The 25,335-nt window shown below is 39.5% G+C and overlaps 2 protein-coding genes across 6 annotated transcripts; one reads left to right on the top strand and one right to left on the bottom strand.

Annotated features, from left to right (window-relative positions):
- Window positions 1-2,829: 2,829 nt before the first annotated feature.
- On the bottom strand, window positions 2,830-10,363 carry LOC122839278 (uncharacterized protein C13orf42). The gene is made up of 3 exons (XM_044130692.1): window positions 9,944-10,363; window positions 9,366-9,510; window positions 2,830-3,288 (listed from the first exon to the last, which is right to left on the bottom strand). Exons 1-3 carry the CDS (start codon window positions 10,346-10,348, stop codon window positions 3,023-3,025), a joined length of 816 nt encoding a protein of 271 aa, XP_043986627.1. The 5' UTR covers window positions 10,349-10,363; the 3' UTR covers window positions 2,830-3,022.
- LOC122839276 (TLR adapter interacting with SLC15A4 on the lysosome) lies at window positions 3,530-14,507 on the top strand. 5 transcript variants are annotated; one of them, XM_044130689.1, is made up of 3 exons: window positions 7,335-7,740; window positions 7,924-8,043; window positions 13,403-14,507. In XM_044130689.1, the coding sequence occupies exon 3, from the start codon at window positions 13,405-13,407 to the stop codon at window positions 14,347-14,349; it is 945 nt and encodes a 314-aa protein (XP_043986624.1). In that variant the 5' UTR covers window positions 7,335-7,740; window positions 7,924-8,043; window positions 13,403-13,404; the 3' UTR covers window positions 14,350-14,507. The 5 variants fall into 5 exon arrangements, with proteins under 5 accessions (XP_043986626.1, XP_043986624.1, XP_043986622.1 ...); XM_044130691.1 differs by lacking the exons at window positions 7,335-7,740; window positions 7,924-8,043 and adding an exon at window positions 3,530-3,845; XM_044130687.1 differs by lacking the exons at window positions 7,335-7,740; window positions 7,924-8,043 and adding an exon at window positions 10,387-10,626.
- Window positions 14,508-25,335: the final 10,828 nt, after the last annotated feature.

The raw sequence follows: 25,335 nt of genomic DNA, 5'->3' as shown, positions 1-25,335 counted from the left end.
GTGCAGCCCCTTTTTTCTTTTATGTCACACCTAATTGTTTCTGACCATCAAACTGATTTAAAGTAACGTGAGTAAAAACAAAATTGAGGTTTTCAATTGACTCAAATGTATTGACCGTATGTTAAAAAGTAACCTAATAAGTAACTTAAAAGGCATTTCTGAGAACTAAATGGTTATGTGAAACAGTGAAACTCGTAGCTGTTCTGAAGCAACACAGCTGGCCCAGACCATCGCACTGCCGCTACCATCTTTGCTGCTCTGACGTTCTTTTCTGCAGCAGCTGTATTTGTTTTACTCTGCTTGCAACAGAAAAGGATGCACAGCTTTCAAAATGTTTCGCTTTTTTCTGTCTCTTTACAAAATGTTATTTCAGAGTTCTTGGAAGATGTTGTTTTGGGAAAACCGTGACAGGCCTTTTTGTTCTTTTCCGTGAAGAGTGGGTTTTGACCTTGAAAGTTTCCCATGGATGAAGTTTTTAGCCAATTGAAGTTGTTATTTAACCTCGACGGAGACGAGTGAGACATTTGTAACCTTTTCCAGGCTGGTGTCTGTGAGTTTGTTTCTTGTCTGTACTTGAATTTCTTTAGTTTGGGACATGAGTTATTACTTTATAGATCTTTTATCCTACTTCATTGCATCAGTCAGGTTATATTTAATTGATTTCTTGATTCTGCAGGTTTCTATATTTTTCAGCCCTGGGTAATGAACGTGAACTCAGCTGTCCAGAAAAATGTAGTCAATCATGGGTAAATCCTTTTTTTTTTCTTTTTGTAGAGGTTCAGATGATTTTGGGCATCTTTTTCTCCTTTAATAAAAGAAATCCTCATTTAAAAAATGTGTCTGATAAGTGCAAATAGGCTCATATGAAGCATATAAAACATTTAAAAACAGAAGAGGGGGGGGGAGTTTTTTCACAGCTTTGTACACCTAAACAAATTGACGACTCTAAAAATTTGGTTTATAAAATGAAAATTGAGCCCTAAGTATTTACCGTGTTAGAATTATGTAATAAATCTCTGGTGGGCATAAAAACACAAAACCAAAAAAATCTGAAAAATCAATAATCCTGTATAGCGTTTAAGCTTTCCATCTTTATTTATTCACCCTTCTTGTACAAGCCCTGTTTATCTTTAGCATGGTAAATAGGGTACATACAGCACAATTTACCATTATTGTGCTGTATTTGAGCCGGTATGAAGCTTTTCACGCAGACGGGAGGCCTTGGCCTCGCCCTCGCCGCGTCCACCTGCTAAACGAAACATTAATTCATGTAGCCGTCTCTGACATTTGAGCTTGAAAGGAAGCATTGTTGCTTTTCAAAAATCGTCTTTGATACCTCACTGAAGCACACACTCGCGGGTCTGGACTTTAAGCTGCAATCAGCCAAAATTCGACATTTGTCACCCTATTGAAGGTTTCTCTTGCTCAATTCAGCTCAAAAGGCATTTAGAAAGAAATGCGACGACCAGTCGGTCAAATCGATCTCAAGATGACGGAAGAAACTGAGAACTTTTAGAAAGAATCTATGTTAGGCCATTGCAGACCCTTCTGAGTTATTTTCTTATTGTACAGCACAGTTTATGTAAGTAGAAGGTTAAATGGTTGTAAAACAAATCAAATTTGCAGCTTTAATTACAGGTTCCTGTTTTCCACAGGGTTCATAACTCAAAGATTCAGTGGTGCTTTTGGTATAAATAATTACTTAGCACAAAAATATTCCTGGACCAAATTTTGTCGCTTTACAAATTGGTTGACCAGTCCTGATTTCTTTCCCTCTGTTATCTACTGACCAGTCATTCCAAGAAGTTGCGATGTTTTGATTCAGTCGTCTGAAAATTTTGCGCATACTTACAGTATTTACCAATCATGTCAACTTTTCTGCAAGTCTGAGAAATCACTTTAATGCTCTTTTAGTCCAGCTTAGCACTATAGGTGGACAGCCTTGTCTAGGCTGGTTTGCAGTTTTGCAGTACATGTTTCAAAGCTTTAAAGGGACAGTACTGTGTTTCCCAGGCACATTGTACCATTTCATGGCACAATCAAGTATATGTTACCTTCAGTTATTATAAAAAAATTTTGCTCTTTCTGAAACTGCCTTTAGGGAGTCATCACGACATCTCCTCTATTAGCCTATCAGCAACATTTTTACCAGCATTGCTCTGAAAAGCAGCTTGTATAATGAGCTGAGCAGATGCACAGTTTGACCAGTCATTTGCTAATTGATGCTGGCTAGTCTGAAGGAGCTGAATGGGGTAGTTGCTGGGAAGGGCAGCTCTGTGAGTTGGAAGCTTTGAAGATTGGAAACTGCAGCTCCGAGGAGGAGATGCGCCTCGATGGCGGCACTATATCCGACCAGGCGCTGGACCTAGGGCTGAATGGTTGCCATGGGAGATTAAAATATTTCTCAGACAAGCTTGAAAAAATGAAGGCAACAGTTCTGGTATGTTTTTGATGAGGGAATAACATCAGAACGTGAAGTAAATGTCTAAAACGTCAATTGTACTTAATACTGCCCCTTTAAACTGTTCCACATCCCGTTGCTTCTGTTTCTTGATCTTCTTTTGTTCAGCAATCTTCTCTACCAAACATCTGATGCTTTCACAGAACCGCTGGATTCATACTGAGATTTATTTACACAAAGCTGTGCCAATTTTATTAAGTCAGGTTTCCTCTCAATCTAGTTGGTTGCTTTTGATTTTATTTATTGGTATCAGAGTGAAGAGGGAGGAATCAGGGTCATTTTTTAAAAGATTATTTATTTGTAAAAAGATCAGAAAATTATGTATTGATTTTCTTTCCACTTCATTATTATGCACTACTTTGTGTTGATCTACAAAATAAAATCCGCATGAGACAAAATGTGAAAAGGTTGAAGGGATATGAATACTTTTGCCAGCCACTGTGATTGCTGCAGCGTCAGTGTGTAACAGTCTTAAAAAGATGTTTTGCCTGCGAAAACAATTCAGTCTGAGCTCTGTCAGCGTCACGGCAGTGCTGCTGGTTTCACGTGTCCACGTTAGCCTCACTGCTTTTTTAATTTGGGCTTAAAGCGCAGGGTCTGGAATGCACTCTCCACCACTTTGGGCAGGTGGATCGGGTTCCTCTGCAGTTGTAGTCTGCTGCTTGTGGAACCGGTCTGCTGCTGCGTCTTCTTCTTCTTCTTCTCCTTCTTTGAAGCGCTTTCCTTGGCACTATAGGGAGCTTCACTCAGTTTGGAGTCGTCTGTGACCCGCGGGACCCTCAACACCCAGTTGGAGTGAAGGTCGTGCTCGGCTGAGCTGGAGGCCACTGAGGCAGGACAGCAGAGAGAGAAAGCATGAGATGAGACTGAAAGTGGGCAACGGTTTACAGCTTTAAAAAACATAGGACACAATTTAGTTACAGACCGCTAAAACAGTTAAATTTTAATTCAATGTAAAGATTTGAAGGTGCCACATTTATCGGCACTCTCAGTAAAGGTGGCAAAGGTTATACAGAAGAGAAAACTTTAGATCATCATTGGCAGGTTTGGGTTTTTAGAAATCCCTGATGATGTTTGGAGAAGTTTGTTATTGAGACATGTTCAGCAGAAGAACTGGTGCAGCAGGTTAATCCTTCACTAAAATGTTTTTTTTTATTCAAGATGAAGGTCAAAGAGAGAGAGATATTTGACCAATACCTTTTGCATAATGTATGTACATTTTCCATAATCAGGGTGCTTTTTATGACCTCTTGGTTCAGCTCAGACTGAAGGATTTCTAAAGGATTTAGATCTGAGAACTGAGACAGACTTTGTATTTATTGCTGCCTCTTGGCCAGGACTCCCTTGAAAAGGAGGTTTTTAATCTCAGTGGATTTTTATCCTGGTAAGTCCAACAGATGCTGGTGTAAAATTTGTGGAGTTCCTGCCAGCACACACACACACACACACACACACGCACGCCCACGCACACACACACACACACACACACACATATATATATATTAATTACCAAAGCTGTGAACCAAATATCATTACCTGTTCCAGATTCAATCCAAAACACAGACAAAACAAAGAACTATAGAAAAAGCTAGCAACACTGACTTTGGCCTAACTAATGTAAATAATATAAAAGCAACGATAAAATAAGGAAATTGTTGAGTCGTACTATTACTGTGCAAAACAAGATTTTTCAGGTATCCACAATAAATTCCTTCTGATTTATTTTCAACAACAAAAGCTTCAGTGAGGCAAGGTAGCACATCTGGAAAATAAGCCTGCCTCACAGACCTGGAGCCATGTTTGTTTCTTCCAAATTATGCACACAGGTCTCATTACTACTCAAAGAATGTCTGGCCTTGATGTATTCTCTTTATTTATCAGGATTATGAATAATACCTTCAGTTTCCTTGCAAAACCAATTGCGTTTGAATATTCCACCACAAGGCATTTGAAACTGCTCAGTTCTCGGATACGCAACCATAGTGTCTGATAAAGTGTAAGAAATTACAGATATGTTAACCTTGGGGGCAATATTTTACTGAAAGTAATTTGTTTTCTGAGGATAAAATATGAAACATAGACTGTGAAGGTAAAAAGAATCCTCACACACACAGAAGAAAAGGGGTTTAAAACTATGCCTGATTTGCATTTGAAATCCATATTGTGACCCGAATAAATTGGCTTGTTTTGCCTTATTGTTTAGATGTCAAAATATTTACTAAAATCTATGGTTTTGCACTTCACATGTACATATACCAGACTGCTCACTGTACTTAAAATAACATTTCAATTAAACTCACATTGCAGGAATGCCTTTATGTAATTGCACATTGAATTCACAGGGACAAGCCTGTTGTAAAACTGCAGGGACACACAATGCAGTGAACGGTTCGTTCCTCAAGTTGACCTCCGTTATGTGAATGCACGTATTTCTACATTAACGTGAACATTTGTCTGCTTGGACACACTCGACTGCTTTCATTTTCAAAAATGTATGGTAAAAATGTTATTTGTAAGAATTAGAGTACGGAACTAGAAAATTTCTGAAGAAATTTAAACGGGGCCTGCCAAAGCGCATGCGTCGGTCTGGACCCGGCGTTCTGACGGTGAAAGTTAGCGTCGACGCCATAGAAAGCTGCAGCGCGATCGACGACATAAGGAGAATCACAAGAACGTAAATATGGCTGGAACTCTTAATTCATTGTCATTCTTTTTTTTCTTTTTTAAATACACAAGGTGCAGAATTCCAGAACACTGTCAAAGGTCACCATGGACAATCCTATGATGTCACAAGACATGTTGTGATGTCACTACAGAACTTCACTTGAAGTTCAGTCAATTAGTTCTCTTGGTAGTCAGAAAGCAGAAGGTCAAGTGGAGACAGCTTCTAGAAATATCACTGTTTGGATCATTTGCAGCATATTTTCAAAACGTTTTTTGAGAGAAATGGAGACTGAGATGAAGAAATTCTTCGAAGAGGAGGCTCAATGCCAGGAAGATGGACAGAAGAACAGTCAAAATCAGGATGCTGGTAATTCTTCTGAGGAGGAAGTTAACAGACTAAAGACTCTTGGATGCAGAAAGAGCCAAATTCATTGAGGAACACCAGAGAGCAAATGATTTGGAAGAGGAACTGCAAAGAGTAAAACTGAAGCTAGAAAAATGCGAGTTTAATGGAAACGACGTTGACTTATGTAGTGAGGCAAACAAAGGAACGAATGAACTTCTTATGGAAAATAAAGCCCTCCAAGAAGTTCTTGCCAAGCTTGAAACCGACATTATTAATCTAGCAGAGGTGCGTTACAGGAACAGCTGGAGATAGAAAAATCTGCTAACGCTCAAACAAAGATAAACAACAGTTTTTTTAAAATCCTGAAAGGTGAAAATCCAGCTCAGACTACAGAAATAAAGAAGGCCATGACACTACTGAAGAAGACGTCTGCAGAGAAGGAGAGGCATCTGAAAGAGGAACTGAAAAAGATGACAGATTCTTACCAAGACTTACAATCCAACTATGACACTTCTGTTAAAACCCTGTTTTAACTTCTGTTAAAACAAGTGGAGTCATTACAGATGAAGCTTAGAGACAATGAAGAAGCTCATGCTGAAGTTTTGAAAATGAACCAGATGCTTTATTCAGATTTAAAATCAGAAAATGAGGCTCTTCGTGGACAATTGTCATCTCTGCAAAACGCCACCACAGAGAAAGAGACATGTCTCCAGAGAGAACTAGACCAAATGGAAGAGGAAAACCTGGAAATGACCAAAAAATTAGAGACAGATGTTTTAACCCTTAAAAAACGGGTATGTTCACTGGAACGGGAGCTGAAGGACGACAAAGAAGCTCATGATGAAATGGCGAAAATTAACAAACTGCTCTATGCACAGTTACAGGCAGAGAATGAAACGCTTCATCAAAAATTGGCTTCAACGCAAGATGCTTCCAAAGAGGCAGAGAGATGCATCCAGAAAGAGCTGGACCAAGTCAAAGATGTGACTCTAGAAATGGTCCAAAAATATGAAATTGATATTTTAGGCCTTAGGGAGGAAATACAATCAATGGAGCAAGAACATAGAGACGAGAGATATCGTCATGCGGAGGTTGAGATAAGGAACGGGAAGAGAGCAAAATTCCTCCATGCTGAGAAGAACCTGCTGCAAAAGGAACTAGACGAAGTGAAACGAAAGCTCTTCTTAAACGAGGTAAAGCATAAAGAAGAACTGGATGCATCGACTGCTGAGATTGAACGGCAACTTGCACGCAATCATCAGATCTCAGAGGAGCTAAAACAGAAGGACCAGGAGATTGCAGAAGCAAAGGCTCCCCTCCCAGTGAAGAAGTCATTAATGAAAAAGTTTCGCCATGCTCTGGGTTTGAGAAAACCAGAAAAATGGAAGAGAAAGAAGGCATCTGAAGAAAACGTGTAACACTTGTTCACGTTACAGGTCAGAACCATCAGGCTTCTTACAATAATGGATGGATGAGGATTTGGAATTCATTACAAATTACCAAGTGCGACCTACTTCCGAGGTTAGAATCAATTGACTTCATTTCAAGATAGACCACAACACAAAGATATAAGCTTAAAGATTTAGAAAAGATAATTAGAGGTGTGGTCTGGATGTGACCCTCCTCCTGAACTTAAGTTAACATATTGACTTCAATTCACCAGCACAGACCACAACACAAAGATATAAGTTTAAAGATTTAGAAAAGAAGGCATGATGCACAGTGGCGCAGTTGGTAGAACTGTGGCCTTGCAGAAAGAAGGTTCTGGGTTCAATTCCAGGCCTTTTTTCTGCATGGAGTTTGCATGTTCTCCCTGTGCAGGTGTGGGTTCTCTCCGGGTACTCCGGCTTCCCCCCACAGTCCAAAAACATGAGTGTCAGGTTAATTGGTTTCTCTAAATTCTCCTTAGGTCGGTGTGTGAGTGTGTGTGCATGATTGTTCGTCATGTTAGAAGGGGATGAAAGGATGAAGGGATGGAAGGATGAAGGGACGATTTAAACCCTAGTGGTGTTCTGGACTTCTGTGCTCGTCATTAATTATCCGTGACATCATGTTCAATCATAAGGGTTGAACATGATGTCATATGTGCTCTTGACAACAGGACCCCAGGCTGCAGTTGGATGACTGACTTTTTGTGGTCTCATCTGATCCGTGGCTGCAGGTCTTGGACAATCGGAGCATTGCCAAACAGACATTATGCCAACACCCTTAACAGACCATAAAGCAATTGTACTAACTTTAAATTGACCACCAAAACACAAAAAGAGAGGTGAATATAATTTCATAGCTAAACTTCCTCTTCCTCCATTTTGCAGAGTGCTTGATGGTGTTTTTCAAAAAACTCAACATGATTTTGCGGTTGGAAGCCATATAATTGATAGTATAACACTTGTCTTACTACTCAGATTTAATATCAGGAAATAATTTTATTCTCTTTCTTGACTTCCATGAGCGATATTGTCATGCAAAAGTTGAGATACGTCCCGGTAAGAGAGCCAAATTCCTCCAGAATGAGAAGAAACTGCCACAGAAGAAACTGGAGGAAGTTAAACACAAGTTCTTTTTAAAAGAGGTAAAATAGAATAGAAAGTAGAAAATTTCTTAAGAAATTTAAACAGGACCTGCCAAAATCCCCGTCGGTCTGGACCCGGTGTTCCGACGATGAAAGTTAGCGTCGAAAATTAGCCAGAATGCTAACGATTTTGCTAAACATTAGCAAGACGTTTTGCATTTTGGCTAATATTAGTCAAAATGCTAATTGAGCTAATTAGCATTTTAGCTAAGTGCTAATTAGCTAAATTAGCATTTAGTTAATTTTGGTTAATGCTAAGATTAGCTAAATTTAGCATTAGCTAATGCTAAGTATAGCATTTGCTAATTTTAGCTAAATGCTAATTTTAACATTTAGCTAAATTGCATTTAGCATTTTAGCTAAATGCTAACATCAGCTAAAATGCACATGAGCATTTTGGCTTACATTAGCCAAAATGCTAACGTAAGCCTAAATAATTCCCTCCACGTTTTCACTGCTAATGTATAATTGTAGTTTATTTTGTTTTCCTCTGTGCATATGGCAGAGAGCTTAGAGTCCATTTCTGAAAACCTCCCTCCACTGTCATTCACTCAACCTACTCTGTCGCACATGTGGTCTCTGATATACTCATCTGTTAAATACAATGCCTTGTTAAACCCTTTGAACCCTTGAACTTTTTTTTGCATTGTTTGTCGCTACGACCCTTTTCAATGTGATTCCAGTAAAATACTAGAAAATTCCTGAAGAAATTTAACTGGGGCCTGCCAAAGTGTGCCCGTTGGTGTGGACCCAGCATTCTGATGCTAAAAATTAGCATAAATGCTAAGGAAAGCTGCAATGCTCCACATGCTATTGATTACAATAGCATGGAGAATCACAAGAATATTAAGTAAGCTGGACGTGCACCATTCACTATGATAAAGTAAGTGTATTATCTAAAATTAGCCAAAATGCTAATGTTAGCGTGAATGCTGTCAGTAGCATGTGGTGCATCACTAGCATGTTGTCTATACTTGACTTACAGCATTCAGTATACTAAACATGGCTAATAAGTCAGAAAAATAGCTAATAGCTTATTTAAGATAAAATGCTAATGCTAATGAACTGCCTTGCTGCTCTCCTTATGCATTGCTATGGGCAGGCCCCAATGATGCTATCAGGTCGTGTCTCATTATTAGAAATACACTGGGTCAACCTAAAAAAAAAAAAAAAAAAACCCAAAATTGTAGCTGTAAAATCAGAAACATCAAGCACGTACAAATTTGATTTTATTTCTAAAACTTGTTTCTTTGTCACCGCTCACATTCAGAATTTACAGAATGATCTCACTAATTCAGAGGATCGGCCTCTCTCTTGCTCACCTATGAAGTCTACGTCTGCGTGGCCATCGTCCTTGTAGGGTTTACGCAGAGGTTCGCTGTCACAGCTGGCGATAACCTCATCAAAGAAGTGCAGCGTGTCTTCCTCTGTGGGGACCGGAGGCGTGGATGGTTTGGGTCTTAATATCTGTGTTTGACAGAAGAAGAAGAACTGATTTTTTCTTTCAATACGCAGGTCCTCATAGTTGAATTTTAACATGTTATAATGACACATTTTCATGTATTTCATTGGGATTTCATGCGATAGAGCAAAAAGAAAATAATGTATAATTCTTTTTGAAGTATAAGGGAAACGGTTCATGGTTTACAACAAAAAGCAAGAAAAGTATCTTCACGCAAATAAAATCTAGTGAAACTACTTGCTTTCAAAAGCCTCTAACTAATAAATAGAGTCCACGTGTGTGTAATTTACTCTTTGATATTTTTTAATTTTTCTTCTATTTCACAACAAATGTTTATGTGCTGATCTTTCTCACCAAACCTCAATCAAAGCCGTTACAGTTTGTGGTTAGAAGACGATAAGGGCCAATATGGAGTACCAGTACTTCTGCGCATCTTACCGGTTCCTCCGTCTTTGGAGGTGGGGGTGCGGGTTTCCTCTTCGGACACGCTGCAGTCTTGGCATCGTTGCTCTTCAGGTCGCTAACACTTTTAGTGTACTGCCTCCTGAGAGCCACCAGAGCCTCCAGGTACTCCAGACAGTTCTGGTTCTGGGAGTACAGCCAAATCCTGTCCTCTTGCCTCTGATAATAGTACAGAGTCGAGTCGATGCTCATGCTGCTCTTGCTCCGCGTCAGGGTTGACCCCTCGGAAGAGCGACTTCTCTCCCCCACCACCAGCATGGAGGTGCTGCGGACCAGTCGGACCGTGCAGGCGCTGTGGTAGTCGCCGTGAAGCCCACCATCACCTCGGCCTCTGTTTCCATGATGGTTGGGTCGGAACACATTATTGAGCTTTTTGAACATCCCTCTAAAAGGACTCTTACATGCTTACAGAGCTGCTCTTATGTACCTCAATTTGTCTGCGTCTTCTGTCCTTGTTTCAAGACATTGTGAATCCTCCAAGAAAACAAGCCAATAAAGCTTCTCGCTAACTCTGACTGATCTGTTTCCTGGGGGCCAGTCTCTGACCGGGGTGCTGAAGCAGCCAAACGAAAAGCAGATCTGAAAACAGGTGTCTAACTTGATCTCGGTGTGTCTTTAGTGTCATCGGATGTTGCTCAGCAACACTGCTGCGGAGTCGGGTTGGTAACTCTACCCTTGGTGTTATCATTACACTGAGCTGCTGCACGCCTGGCAGGTATCATTACCGGCAGCAGATTCAGACATAAACTAGGCAAGACTTCAGATCTTGACTTGGATTACATGAATCCATCGGTTTATAAACATGCATTATAGATCAGAGGATAATTAGAACTTCAGTCAATATAGAATAAACTCCTTGGAAGTTTTGATCAATTTTTTATTTTTATTTCGAGATCAATATGTATAAGGTTTATCTATGCAGCTTGTCCTAATTGTTTCCACAAACTTTAAAATTTAGGTGATGCTATTTATGTATAGTGTAAACTGTTAACAATAAAGCATTTTCCTCTTGATTTGATTGGCTGCTGTTGCTGGGCTCCTCCGTCCCCAGCAGAGGAAGTATGCAAGACGCTTAGCTGATACTGATACACGTGTAAAGAGGGGGCTTTTATGTTAGGAAAAACCCCACAGGCTGACAGGATCAGTCACTTTCACTGGGTAACTAATATCTACCTAATGATGTGGTTCTGGTGAGACACTCAATATTTGGATTTTGGGGTTTGGAGGCTTCAGTTGAATCCTTTTTTCCCCCAAGGACGAGATGATCATGCCACAAAGAACTTGAGATATTTTAAACAGAGAATTTGAGGCACAAGGTTGAATTTGTTCAAAGTTAGGGTCATCTGTTCAAATAGAGAAATGTTCATCTTAGCAACTTGAACTACAATCACTCACTAGTAGCTAGCAGTAGGTTTATGCTTTATACCTGTTCTTTGCTTTGGTAAGATGGATTTTAATTGTTTGGCTTGATATGTCAATAAGGTTTCTGTTTTTTTTTAAATTTATTTATTTTTGGACACTTGATTTGTCCATTGAAACCAGCTGTGAAGTGTGTTTGTGATCAATACTCTCATCCAGTCATCCAGTTATATCCAAACTTAAACCATCTGACACAAACTTTCTCCACTGGATGAAACGAACTGTTCAGAACAAAAACCAGGAACCCTTAAAACTCAAATATGCTGGAACATCAGCATCACTGCCAGAATATTGGAAAACCATTCAATATTTGATCATGTTGCTGGATGTCATGATGACATAAACACGTTACATAACACCGTTAATGGAGACGGAAACTTTAAACCTCTGATTTTTAAAGAATTTTAAGATGATGCGACAAGCTGTAAAAACCAACCACCCAGATTTACCTTGGAACCGTTAGCCGCCTTTTTAGAAAAAACGAAAAGAGGAATTAGTGTCCACCAACTCTCACTTCGTGATAATATCTGTGTTGAATAAGACTTTCTTCTGCTTTTAAACACCTGTTTCCTTTGCATAGGAACAGAACATCTGTGGTTTCTTTTTGCAGCTCATATGATTGTTGATTTCTTTGACAGAAGCTTTAACTTTTGATGATGCAAAACCAAATGCATAGATAGGAACACAGCAATAAGCTATTAAAGAGCATCGTGGGTTAACATCAACGGTAAGCCTGCATAATTTAGAGAGATATTGAGTTGAGAGTTACGCTGAAGCCAGATTTCCAGAAGTGAGATGTGAGAGACAGACGCTAGCAGTCCCACTTCCTCTAACAGATTGTATAAAACAACATTCACATACGTGCATACTTAATTACACTGACTGGGAAGAACATTAAGTTTGTAGAAATGTCCAATACTTATTTTGTAGACATCTGAAATTTTAAAAACCTGCTGCATGATTCAAGAGAAAAAAAGTACATCATCATCTAGGATTAAAAATCTAAAGCAGATTTCCATATTGGGAGTTTGATACTGGTTCAAGGTAGGAAGATGTTTGATTCTGATAATTTTTGTTGCTATTGTTGACATTTTACTCATTTTAACTTTAACATTTTAAAGGTTAAAGATTGTCTCTGCTGGAGCAATGATGATTTATTTATATTTCTGTGAATGGGCTTTTCACAAAATATATTTGATATATTTAAATCAGAAATGTATCCCATCACAAAAGCACTCAAACCCGCTGAACTTATCAAATTTTATCATGGTACAAATCAACGTTTTTCTGTTTTATTGAGTCGGGACAGAGACCGAGACCAAACCAATGAAACATTTTCTGCTGCTAATGATTAAAATAAAATAAAAAAACTAACCATGGCACACTTAGCAACCTAACCCTATAACAGGGCTCCTCTGTCACTGGTTGCACTAGCTTACTTATATTTCAGTTTCTTCTACATCCTCAACACTGAGGTGAACAAAAAACTGAACAGACAAACCAGACAACACTGTGTTAAATGTTTCTCACGCAGCATCTGCTGCAGACAGCGTGAGAGGAGGCGAAGTGGAGCAAATAACTCACTTAGCGTTCTTTCCTTCTGATTGTTGTATAGATAGAAAAACATCTATTTATTCACATTGGAAAGTGTTTTTCCTCTGGGTTTCTCACGTCTTTCATTTTCTCATCGTCGGCCTGCAGAGGTCTTTATATCAAGACCTGTCTGAAGTTTCTCAAAACTACTTTCGTCTCTCTTAATCTCCTCTACGGCTTTGTCCCTGACCTATGTGGTGGTCACTGTAACCCTCTATTCAGGCCATTTCAGAAAAGTTTGTGGTTAAAGCGTGATATAATGTAAAAAGATTCACAGAGTATTTTGAAGACACAGCAGATGCTGAACGTTTTCCGTTTAGTCCTTTAGTTTGTGCTATATTTCAGACTGTATTTAAAACAAACTGCTGATAAAAGGTTGAGGTTGTTTGCTTCCATCTCAGAGTTTTTATAATTTTTTTCCAGTGATGCTGTGTGAAGGGAGACTGCTGAGCATGACCTATGGTGAGATGGAGGAGATGGACTCGCTGCATCCTCCTCAGACTTTCTATTGTGCTGGTGGGCGACCTAGAACCTCCCTAACACCCAGCACCTCTGACCCCGCTCCGCTCGTTTCCTACAGCTCCCTGAAGGAAACGGGAGACACAACGAGCCTGAGGGCTTCAGTCGACCTGTACATCTCTCCCCTTTCGACCTCATCCCATCTCCAGGGAGTCTATCTGGGGAGGCAAATATCTTCAGACATGGAAATTCCTGCACAACCTCACCGTGATGGGGGTGACACCGCCCTCTTGGTTCCCTCCTTCTGCCAGACCATCTATGAAAACTACAGCGACCTCCATATCGGAGGGGAGCAGGTGCTGCCTCTGTCAGCCAATGACGCCGATTTGAGGGTATGTGCTGAAGTGAAGGCTGTGAGGCCGTTCCTACAGTCCTGCGATGTCCCACTGGCGGTGGAGGACTCTCCTCCAGGACAGCAAGGTCTGCCCAACCTGCTCAGGAGGGGATCCAACCACTGGAGACAGGCGAGCGGCCGCGATCGCAGCTTTTTGTTCCAGGGTCACGAGGGTCCCTTCTCCAATTCCCTTCTGAATCATTACCTGGAGGAGAAGCTCTTGGATCTGTACCAGCAGTACATGATGGAGAACATGGCGAGGCAGGGAGTTCCCGGTACAGATGACGGTGCCATTTGCCCACTGCTGGGTTCAGAACTTGTTCTGTCCAGCATTGACCAGATCACCCAGCAGCTCAGCCGGGAGGGCAACCTGGAGGCCGGCCTGGCCAAGGACATGGTTCTGAGCTGCTTGCTGAGGGTGGCCAGCGACCTGCAGTCGGGTGAGATCAGCACGCCTTGCCTGCAGATTTCAACCGAGGCCTCCGGGGAGCAGCTCACAGAGAGTACACGAGACTAACCACAAAGCTTAAAAGCTCACTTTCTGTTCTCCTTTACACCTAAGTTTGGTTATTGCTGTTCTGGAGAGTGAAAACCTAGAATAGACGTAGATAAGCAGCTTTCCATGTCTTGAGTTTGTCTTTCTAACTTTCAATAAATAGAAAATGAAAACTAAAACTGGAGTTTCCCCTTTTTTCCTTTAGAAAACAATCAAACTGATCAACACAGCGTACAACACCCCACCTTCAATTAAAGCTGCAACCGTTTAATATAATCGAACTGCAAAACGATGCAATGTGAGGCGAAGTAAAGCTAAACATAGCCTCCACCCTAATGTCCAACTAATTATTTAAAGCCATGTATTCAGTTTTATGATCACTAAATAGCAAGTGTTGCACAGCCTCGCTTCAACTGGCCTTCACTCTTTGAAACAATGAGCAGTATTGAAAAAAACTGTGCATTATTTACATTTTGTAAAAACCTTGCAGTGAGGCATAAAACTTTAACAGAAAAATGAAAGAAACAAGTTACCGGGCCTCCAAGGCATCATGCGCATATGCGTCAGCATGAATTGCCATGCATCAAACATAATAACATTATTTTAATATCACAACAAAAGTGTTGAAAAGGTAGTCATGATAAAATAAATGTTTTCAGAAGCATGTGCAGTTAAGCCCCTGACTAGTTGTGATTTAGTATTTGTGGATTATGTGCCTATTTGAGTATTTTTCAGTGATATGATAATCAGAATTTTGAAAATCCATCAAGGATTCAAGGATTTTTCCAGAGCATATTGAAAATATTCAAAAGGAAATGCAAATTATTAAGCAGAAATGCCTGGGTCCAAAGCTACTTGACACGCTTTCACCTGGAGTTTGCAAAGTTGCCAATCCAGTAGCACCAATATTTTCCTTGGCGGGCCGGAGGGGAGGCTGATTGGATGGACCTCTGAGTGTGGTGCCAAGATGGTTTCCACTGTGCACATTAATGTAGGTGAAGGTATGTTTGGTGTTTGAACTTCCAAAATAGGAAGTTATAAGGGCTTTTAGATCAGGGGTCTCAAGCATTCAGTGATTTATTCAGTGGCGGTTGTGGTCCCTAACACTGGTGGTTCACTGGATATTCTTTTTTTTTTTTTTTTGCCTATTGATTTGTTTTTATGAGCTTGATTGCATCCATTATCTTTTGCTCAATAAAGACTCAGGTTGCAGAGGCAGATTAAGCAGAGAGGCCCAGACTCCCCTCCCTCTCTCTCTGTTGGGGCCGTTCCTCTGGGGGAACCCCAAAGTGTTCCCTGGCCAGGTGGGAAACATAATCCTGCTCTGTTTCAGCCTCTGGGTCTTGTATTGGTGGGATGTGCCAGGAACACCATGGAGGCGTCCAGAAAAGCATTAAACTGTGACTGGGGTACAGCAAGTAAGTTGATTTAAAAAAAAAACAACAACCAAGAATTGGCTGCTCAAGTTTGCATTTATTGTAGATTTTCCAAATTCACACAGATACAAATATATGCATACAGGCTAATAATAAACTTACTGCCCCACAAATATTGAGATAAATGTGCAATGGCAAGTTTCTTGGGAACAACACATTTTCTGTAATCAACAAGGTCCTGGTACTGTTTATTTTTTGTTTTAATAGATATTCTACTCCTCTTATCAGAGACAGTAAAACACATTTAAATATTTTGGTTTTCTGGCACAAGAAAGAGATATAAATAAAAACTAAAAGTTAAGACAAAAAGAAAAAAAATAACCTGTTTATTTATAAATACCTTCAAAGTTGACTAAATGTGCTACTTTCCATATTTAAAAGCCAAATGACCCCCAGAAAACATTTTTATGGTCAGATGAGACAAAGATTAACCACAACGACAAGCAGAAAGTTTGGGTCAAGGTTAGGTTTCCAAACCAAGAGCACTGATCTGAACTGCTGATTAAAGAAACAATGAAATCCAAACGGGGGATATTTTATTTTAAATATTTTGCGTATCTTTTAAATTTATCTTTGCTTGACTTCTGGCTTGTTCATTTGGAAATTGCCTAAATAAAAGTAATGATAAGTTTAAAAAATATTGTTAAAATGTATCACTTTACCCATCTGTATCCATTTGTGTCTATATTTCTGTCTACTTAGATTAAGAAAGTTTACCAAACATTTTTTCAGCGCTTTCTCATTTTCCATAAACTTTGAATCGCTCATGACTTCCCAGTAAACTCTGCAGTTTTATAAACAGTCACTAGGGGGGAGCATTATCACCTTACTTATTAAGCCTCATGACTATGACAAACACCCTCTGCTTCTCGTCTTTTATTCCTCCTCCTCTATCAGCCGCCATCCATTCATCCGGTTAATGCTCCTTATCTTCTGTCGGTGTCTACTCAGAGACTATGATGTCATCCGGGCCGGGCAGTAAATCTGGAGCAGGCAAGCAGTCAGGATCTGCCAGAGTTTTACAGTGTTAGTGATACTGGCATACATTTGAGATTGGCAATATCTAAGGCGTGGGAACATATCTGGGGAAAACGTTGCACAAATTGCACAAATGAGACTCTCAGCAGGGCCGCAAGCCAGCGCATCTGCGCATTAAAAGTGACATTTACTCCTCTCAACTCTGTTTAAAGTGCTTTTGAGGGACATGCAACCCTATTCCAGCTCGGTTTGGCCGTGGCCTTCTGGAGTCGGTGTTTGATCAGCTTCCTTGTTTCCTGTCCAAACAAAAAGCCCGCAGGAGGAAACTCTGTTTACCGAGCGGAGCGCTGCACAGCCTGAGCCGTGTGAAGTCTCAAGGCTGCAAAGACACATGTTTGGTATTTCTGCTTCCATCCGGATTGAGCATTCCAGGTAAATGTTAAAAAGAGCCGAATCCTTACAGATCTAAACACAAATGTTCAGATACAAATATGATTCACCCAATGCCAAACCGAGCATATTCAAATAAACTGATATCCGCAGGCCTTGGGCAAATGAAAAGCAGGCCTGTTGTTCCAGCGCAGGCTGTTTACCAGAATTGTTTAAAAGGGCTGAAGGTAACGCTGCACGCATCAGAGTTTCTCCCTGCATTTATTCACGAAACCCCAACTTCACTCAGTGTTGGCAAATGAAGCAAATTATATTCAAAGGAGTTTCATTGTCAACAAGTTGTTTATGTAAACTAAACAAAGGTCAAGGGCAAAGGTCTGAAAATGATTAGCATTTTAGTAGCTGTTCTTTCAAATAACAAAAACCCTTCGCCAAGTGGCAAAGGAGAGGCTGGGACAGAAGAGCAGGGACAGACACTGATAATATAAAAGGCAAGGTGGAATGATCCATAGACAAAAAAAAATCTCTCTAATAATCTTAGCAGTGAAACTGGAAGGGAGGCCAAAACACTGGAGTGTCTTTCATCGGTTCATAAAGCAATTTCCTTGTCACAAAGACTTTTTAACACAGAGGGCAGCGAAGGCAAGGCTGCAAGATTTTACATCAAAACCAAGGCCTGGATACACTCTCACTATTGTGACTTTAATTCAGGTACAACTCTGTGATTTGATTTAAATTAGAAAAGCTCTTACTCTGTAGGCTTGCAGATTACGTTGGTCATGCATTCTGACTGTGAAAACAGAAAAACCCTGACAGATTTCAAAGCTGATCTTTTACACTTCTTACATTATTAGGCATTAATACACACAAACGTGTGTAGCAATGTTTAATGTTTTTAGAAAAGATGGAAATGTGCAAAGCCTCACTCATTCAAAAAACACTTCCCTCTAGGCCACATTTCGCACTTGATGGGATTTACATTTGCTCAGAAGCTGTCACTTTTCTCCTGCTTTCCATGCCTGGCCTTGAGTGAACGTCCTTTGTTTTCAGATTAAATCTACTAGAGTGACCTAATGTCCCAGTGGCAGCGCGCCGGAACATTTAACGACAGCCCCGTTCTGAGTCTTACTGATTGACACTAAGACACATAGGTGGTGGAACAGGAGAACGCACATTTCCCGGTCAGTTAGCCTCTCAAGGTTGCAGGGAGCCTGCAGCGGAGCGGCTGACCTTGGTGCAGCTGGAGCAGACGGAGAGAGACCTTGAGGGACAGCGGAGCGGCAGGATCTGTGCTCTCAAGGAGCTGGGAAACATAATGTGTTCGTGTTTGACTATATATCACAGCACACTGCAGCCATATGAATGTGGATGGCGGCAGAATGGGTAAAAAAATATAAATTTTAATCACATGGATCTTACTGAAAAATAACCCTGCAGGACAAATGTAAAAAATTACATATTTTAATAAAAGAAGCATACAGTCTTCACTGCAAAGTTTGAGTTGATTTTTATTATTTTATCTCATTTAATTTTCTGCAAAAGAGACCCTCTGTAAATTATATTAAAACAAAAACATTGAAGGAGACAGTGCAAAAAGAAACAACAACAAAGAAACCAGAGAGCTAAATATACACCGAGGAATACGTGATGAACGAGATTGGACGCCGGTGAGGAAAGCAGGTGATTGGGAAAATCTCAGTAATTGAAGAAACAGGCAGGCTGAAGATGAAAAACAGGCAGGAAACTGGAAAAATAAACACATAAAGGCTCAAACCTGAATCAAATAGAACAAAATCTAAAAGCAAAATAACTGAACGTAAAAATAAACGAGGGAACAGAATACAAAAGAACTGACTTGTGGGAAGATTTTAAAAGTTACAATCATGAACTGAATGGTTAGAAGAGATGATAGAAACATAAATGAAGCCCAAACAACCACAGGTACTAAAACATTTTGGTTTGATTTCCAACATAAAGCATCTGGGATACCTTTGGCCACCTATCATTTTGTGCACTTTACACATTTACAGTCAAATTAATTTGTTGTTTTGAACAATGTCTGGTGCAACTCATTTAGAGAAGGAGGGAAGGTCTCAGTTAGTGTTAGATTGAAGTTGAAGGATATGACTACATTTTACAGTTTGAATGTATTTATTTGTGAAAGAAACTAAAGTTTATAGCTGATTATTTTTTCAGAAATTATGGGTTCTTCTTTTCATTCAGGATGATCACAAAAAGCTCAATATTTCATAAGCCGTAGAGACGTCAGTAGCAAAAGACCTCAGCACAAACTACATAACCAGGTAAATAAAATCTGAAAATTAAGAACAAGATACTCATGTTTTCCATCATTACGTCAGCAGCAAATATATTTCTGAGAAAATGGAATGTCAGGTTTCGCGTTTGTTTTGCACATAATAATGTGTCAAGATTTGTTGTGTTGCTCAATCGCGTCAATTTACTCACTCTCACCAATTCTACCACCATTCTCTCCAACTGCTTTGAAATTCCGCAGGAAGCAGCAGACAATGAACCACGCTGATTGAATAAAAACTTATTCTCCACTGTGTGATGTTCTGTACTCTGGTTAACAATACGACACTCCACCAAAAAAAAGTTATTCAAAGAGAAAGAGAGCAAAGAGAAGCTGGGATTTGAGATTCAAAAATATCAGAGTAATTTTTTCCCCCCTTTGTTTGGTTAATTAAATCTAGTTTAAATCAATGAAGAAACACAAGGTCTGTCATTGCTGGTACTTACCTTTTTTTAGAGCACCATAGTTGCTATGATTCATTAGGAGGAAAATCCTTGTCTCCTAATTGAGTGTATTATGTGCACAGTCCGAATAAACAGTTTTTATTTACCTGATTTTATTTATTTTTGTTTTACAGAGAACTTATTCACTTTCAGAAATGCAAGCCTTATATAGAAGGAGAAATATTTTGCTAATTCAACTCAACTCAACTCAACTCAACTCAACTCAACTCAACTCAACTCAATTCAGTTCAATTCAGTCCAATTAAATTAAGACATACTTTAGAAATTCTGAAGACGGGTGTGCCGTGGTGGCGTAGCGGATAGCGCGACCCATGTTTGGAAGCCTTGAGTCCTCAACGCGGCCGTCGCGGGTTCGACTCCCAGACCCGACGATATTTGCCGCATGTCTTCCCCCCTTTCCTGCCAGCCTACTTTCATATAAAGGACACTAGGGTCCACAAAAATACCCCCTTGGAGGGGTAAAAACGAGAAATTCTGAAGGTAAATATATATATTTTTTCTGATCATTCTTTAACTTGCCTATTAGTGCTTAAAAATGCTTGTAGAAGGAATCAGATGCCGCATTTCATCTTAGCCTTGAAGAAAACAGAGGAAGGGGTAATGAGGTCCAGTCTTTTTAGACCTGGTAGAGATGGCTAGTTTATTGAAGAGGCAATGCAGAAATTTATAAGAACAATGAAAACTACAAAAGCTCACATTCCTTTTTGTTTCTAATTGAAAATCAAACAACAATGTAAAAAAAACCCCAAAGAATCACACACACGCAAACACACACCCATACATTTGCAAAGACTAAATCTGTGTGTGGGAGTCTCTTCTTTTATTTTCATTTATTTCATACATTTTAAATGATAATGTAAAATAAATGATTACTAAAGGAAAGTCACTAGTAGCAAAATAAACTGAATGTTTTGATGTTGTGGTTCTTTTTACATTTGATACAAAATAAGTGAAAATTAACTTCTGATATTGTTCGGCTTTATCATTAGTGGAACAAGCCAAACTGTATTAACATTAACCATGCAGCGAGACTTATTTTGGCTCTATAGCTAAATGACTCTCTCTGTGGGTTTTAATTTCCAGGCTGATCTGTGCACAGTATGATGTTTTTTTTTAAGTGTCTGAGTGAAAGATTTCTGCCAGTAAACAGGAAGTACAACTTTTGCAGGCTTTTAATGAAGGTCTTGGCCTTGGCAACAGCAAACATGTATAGGAAAAGCACCCTGAAAAGAGAGAGAGAAAAAAAAGTACTGGTAAAAATGAATTGTGTAGAAGAGGCAGAATGATGTGCAAAAGATTTTTCTTTTAGTTAAGCAAGGTGAATGCATGAACTTGAAACGGTAAAAAAGTAGACGACATAATTGGAAAGCAGTTCTGATTACAAAAGAGTCAAGGATACCTTTAATAAAAGTGAAGTCTGACGTACTTTCAAATACAATTTGTTGTTATCGTACACAGCCCTCAACTCTCCCATTTAGTCAAACAATATTGGCAAAAATGTGGCCTGAACTGGTCCACACTGTTAATCGTCAAATAGCATGTATGGGTGTGACTGGACTGTGATCCACTCCTCCAAATTTTCCCAAAGCTATCGTACTATTCACAAATGAAAAGAAATTATTCAAGGTTTGATGTGTGCTGTAATTACGGTGGGATCTTTTAAGCCTGCACAAGGAGCCTCGTGAGGCAGGTTGCAGTTGTAGTTACTTTGGGGATTCAACCAGCTCTTGAAAATGCGAGGCAGAGATTTCAATCACCGAGCTCCAGGCGTGTGAAGCCAGGTCAAATTTGGGAAACCCAGCGCTGCTCATAGGAATACCGCAGGAGTCATAAAGTGAAGCTTACTTAAAAGATAAGCACGTAACATTTTACATGCAGTGCATAACTCAATTAGGATACTGGTTTGTCCAAATCCAGATTAGTTGGAGTGATTTTCCTGTATGAAACATCAACAGAGGGTAGAACAGATAAAGCATTTTGGAGTCTCTAAAATAAAAGTAAAGTGGTCTAAAGACCAAATATATATACATATACATATAATAACGATGCCACTGCAAATAAGCCGATAAATTCTTAGGCAAGCCAATAGATGAAGAGGGCCACTGTTTCTGTATTTTTATGACTGTCTGTCCATATTTATGATTGAAATGTGGTTAAATGTGGTTTTTATATTTGTATTGCACTTATAAACAGATTATCTTTTAATGTAACCAACAACATATGAATGATTTCCTCAAAATATGCTTTTAAGTTACCAAAAATACACTTAATAGTTATTTAACAGGTATCGTGCCTGGACATATTGACTTTACTGCAAGGAATATTGTGATAATAAACCTTTTGCAAATTATAGTTTTAAAGTTTTTTGCTGATTTTTTGGGGCAAAATCTGGCATTGCCCTCTGAATTCGACTATGTTGTTGCAGGTAAAAATTTCTCAAAACGTTTATCTCGGCAACCGACATCTCCTCCCCTTCATTATCTGTTTCCCCTTCATGTTTGCGCTCTCCAGTTCTTCCTCCCTTCCCCTCCTCCCAGCTTGCCAACATTGTTATTGGTGTCATAATTTACCTCCTTATGCAAACATGACCCTGTCCTCGATATGCTGTAAGGCAAAAATATTCACACTGTATTTATTGAGCGACCAACAAACAATGAGATTGGGGCAACATAAATTATAGCTCCACGACTTCTTTATATTTCTGCGCTCCCTGCATCACATCACCCAGCATGCATTAATGCATACATGTCTTTGCTGTGTTTCCCGTGCAGGTCAAACATACAAAACAGGTGCACTGTGTCACAGAGTGACACGTCTGCTTAAGATGAATAGATCAGCGAGGAAAGGCCACGTTACCGTGAGATAACCGGAGTGAAGGAGTGTGTTGGTGAGCTGAGGCTCACAAACTGAATGCAGAGAAATCCTCAGGGTGTTGTTGAGGGAGTGATGCACTGTATGTATTTGGTAGCACTTGTAGTCTCATGGATTTGACCTTGGTGAGCCTCTCCGTGCTTCCGCCCTCCTACATGTCAACCCACCCACCCCAGACCCTTCGGTCCCACTCAACCTTGGCTAATTAGCTCACATCCCAGTGGCATATGTTCACCACAACATATCCACAACAAGGACAACACAACTCCAGCGTCCCACATCCGTGCTGCTCCTCTCACTCTTTTTTTTTTTTTTACTGTTAATGGCACTTTACATCCTGCTCTGCATTGTTCTGGAATAAATCTGGCAATTTTCTCTAAATTTCACTGCTGTGTTGCTGCAGTATGAGCTCGAATCTGAACTACTTTGTGTCGGTGCCGTTACGTTCGCTACAAATCGAATAACGTAGTGAGAAGCAGGTCATGCATAATGATGAGGAGGAATTGTCCCTCTGACAACGAGAGAATTTTCAAGTTCAAGTTTAAGTGCTTTCACCTACGTTTGAATTTAGCGAGAAAAAAAAACCACACTTTCGGAGCGATGTGAATAGAACTTAATAATTCTGTTAATTTAGGTTTTGGGGGCAAGGCAACACCTCAGCCACACCTTATTCCCAGCTGTCTATTTATACTCGGATCTCCTGTTGAGAGCTGTTTGCTGTGCTCTTTCTCTCATTTTTCATTGTGATCTCCCTCATACCTTTTTCTTTCATTTCTCCTCCGCGCTTCCTCAGTCATTTAACTTTAGTTTCTCTTCCCTACCTTTCCCCGCATCTTTGCTTCACCCTTTCAAGCCCATGCATTCTTTCACCTATTTGTTTTTCTCCATAATAGCAGCATCAGGATCGCTTTGCAATCCCCCATTCTCAGTCCTCATCTCTGAAATATTCCTGGTTTTGTCAATGTCTTTTGTGACATTTTTCAGTCCTAGAACTCAAATGTTTTCTCCTGGAATACGTCTTGTGTAAATTGAAGTTGTGAAGTCTCTTTCTGTTTGTGCAAGCCTGCACATTCAGATCAACACCAAAGGCCTGCTCTGGTCATGACCTTGAAAGGTTTAGATTGGGGTCGGAGTAGAAAAATCTAAAATAAAATTGCAGTTCCAAGTTTCTTAATGAAACTTAAGAAACTGGGTTGTCTGAAAGTATTTTGAGAATTTTACAGTAAAGTATGAACTTTTAATGATTTTTCTTTTTTTTTAAATGTGTTTTAGTACCTCCAATAGGCTAAATGCATTGCAATTGCAAATCCTTGAAGAATAAACACTGGCGGGGTCAGGGGTTGACATGTCATTGTAAATAGAAGCACCTTTAAGGAGAGAGCGCTGGTCTGCAAATTTCTATCTCCATTAATGTGTGTGAAGAAACTTGGCAACACCAGGATGACAGGAAGAGGGGAAGAGATTACATGCAGAGGGATTGGGCCTTTTTATTTTTTCTTACTTCACAATAAATCACTACTATGTGTTGGTGTTTCACAATAAAATACACTGAAGTTTGTGACAAAATGTGAAGAAGAAATTAGGAATGAAAGTTTTTCAAGCCCCATGTACCGGTAGATATATGGGCCTTTTTAGATATATATTGTATTGATTAGAGAAAATATATGAATTTGATTGGGATTGTTGCCTTGCTGATCATGCTTCTCACCTTGTAAACATAGGAAATGTTGGGCCAAGAGGCTCTCAGCTCAGTTTTTCTTTTCAAATGAAAAAAAAAAACCCATGCAAACAATAACTGACCAAAGCAGCAAGTATCTTCAGATTTTGTGCAGATGGAGTAAGTGAAGTCATCTGTCTGGATTCGTTCAGCTTCAGCTATTTTTGGGTGAAAACGTTTTTCAGTAAGAGCTCTAAAGGCTGAATCCACTTCCATAAGTTTCTGTTGTCATGCTTCGGTGTATTACGGGTCTCAGGATTTCTTTATGATCTGTATTTAAAACATCACTTTTGATTTTGACGGCGACACGAGTAAGAAAACAAACATGGGTTTCTGCAAGAAGTGAAAAGTCATTTGCGTTCCTGCATGTTTTGTTAAGAATGTCACAGTTCATCCACTACAAATAACTTTAATAATTTAGGTTATGCTCTCCAATATTCTTCTTGAATTGTAGATTTAACAATTAAATTACTTACAAAAGCTGTCAATAAGAATCTTTTTACTAGGTGAAGTTTACTAGGAGGAGTTTTTATTTAATGGAAATAGAATAAACTCAAATGTTGTGTAACAAATAGAACAGATATAGGTATGAAGGTGCTAAACATGTAAATCATGCTTAAAGCAAAACATATTTTGGCTAATTAATTGAATTTAATGAAATACTGAAGTCAAAAGAAAAAACAAAGTGAATTTCTACTTTGTGCTGAGCTGAATATTTGCACTAATAAGAAAGAGAGAAGTTATGCTGAGGGTTTTTTCAGTGGCAGCTGGTTGCCAGGAGGCCTGCAGCATCTCAACACTCCCATGCCTGAGATCAGCCTGACGGAGCGGTTTTCA

This window comes from Gambusia affinis, linkage group LG11 (genome assembly GCF_019740435.1).
Source record: "Gambusia affinis linkage group LG11, SWU_Gaff_1.0, whole genome shotgun sequence".
NCBI classification, from domain to species: Eukaryota; Metazoa; Chordata; class Actinopteri; order Cyprinodontiformes; family Poeciliidae; genus Gambusia; species Gambusia affinis.
Note: the sequence above shows the minus strand (reverse complement) of the source record. Positions and strands in the feature narration are given on the sequence as shown.

Bases quoted from the DNA above. Each gene is read 5' to 3' on its own strand.
- LOC122839278 (XM_044130692.1), bottom strand. From the start codon at position 10,348: ATGTTCAAAAAGCTCAATAATGTGTTCCGACCCAACCATCATGGAAAC. The intron at 9,511-9,943 runs GTAAGATGCGCA...TGTCAAACACAG, and splicing joins CTCCAAAGACGGAGGAACCG to ATATTAAGACCCAAACCATC. The intron at 3,289-9,365 runs GTGAGCAAGAGA...GTCCTGCCTCAG, and splicing joins CGCAGACGTAGACTTCATAG to TGGCCTCCAGCTCAGCCGAG.
- LOC122839276 (XM_044130687.1), top strand. From the start codon at position 10,596: ATGTTGCTCAGCAACACTGCTGCGGAGTCGG. The intron at 10,627-13,402 runs GTTGGTAACTCT...ATTTTTTTCCAG, and splicing joins CAACACTGCTGCGGAGTCGG to TGATGCTGTGTGAAGGGAGA.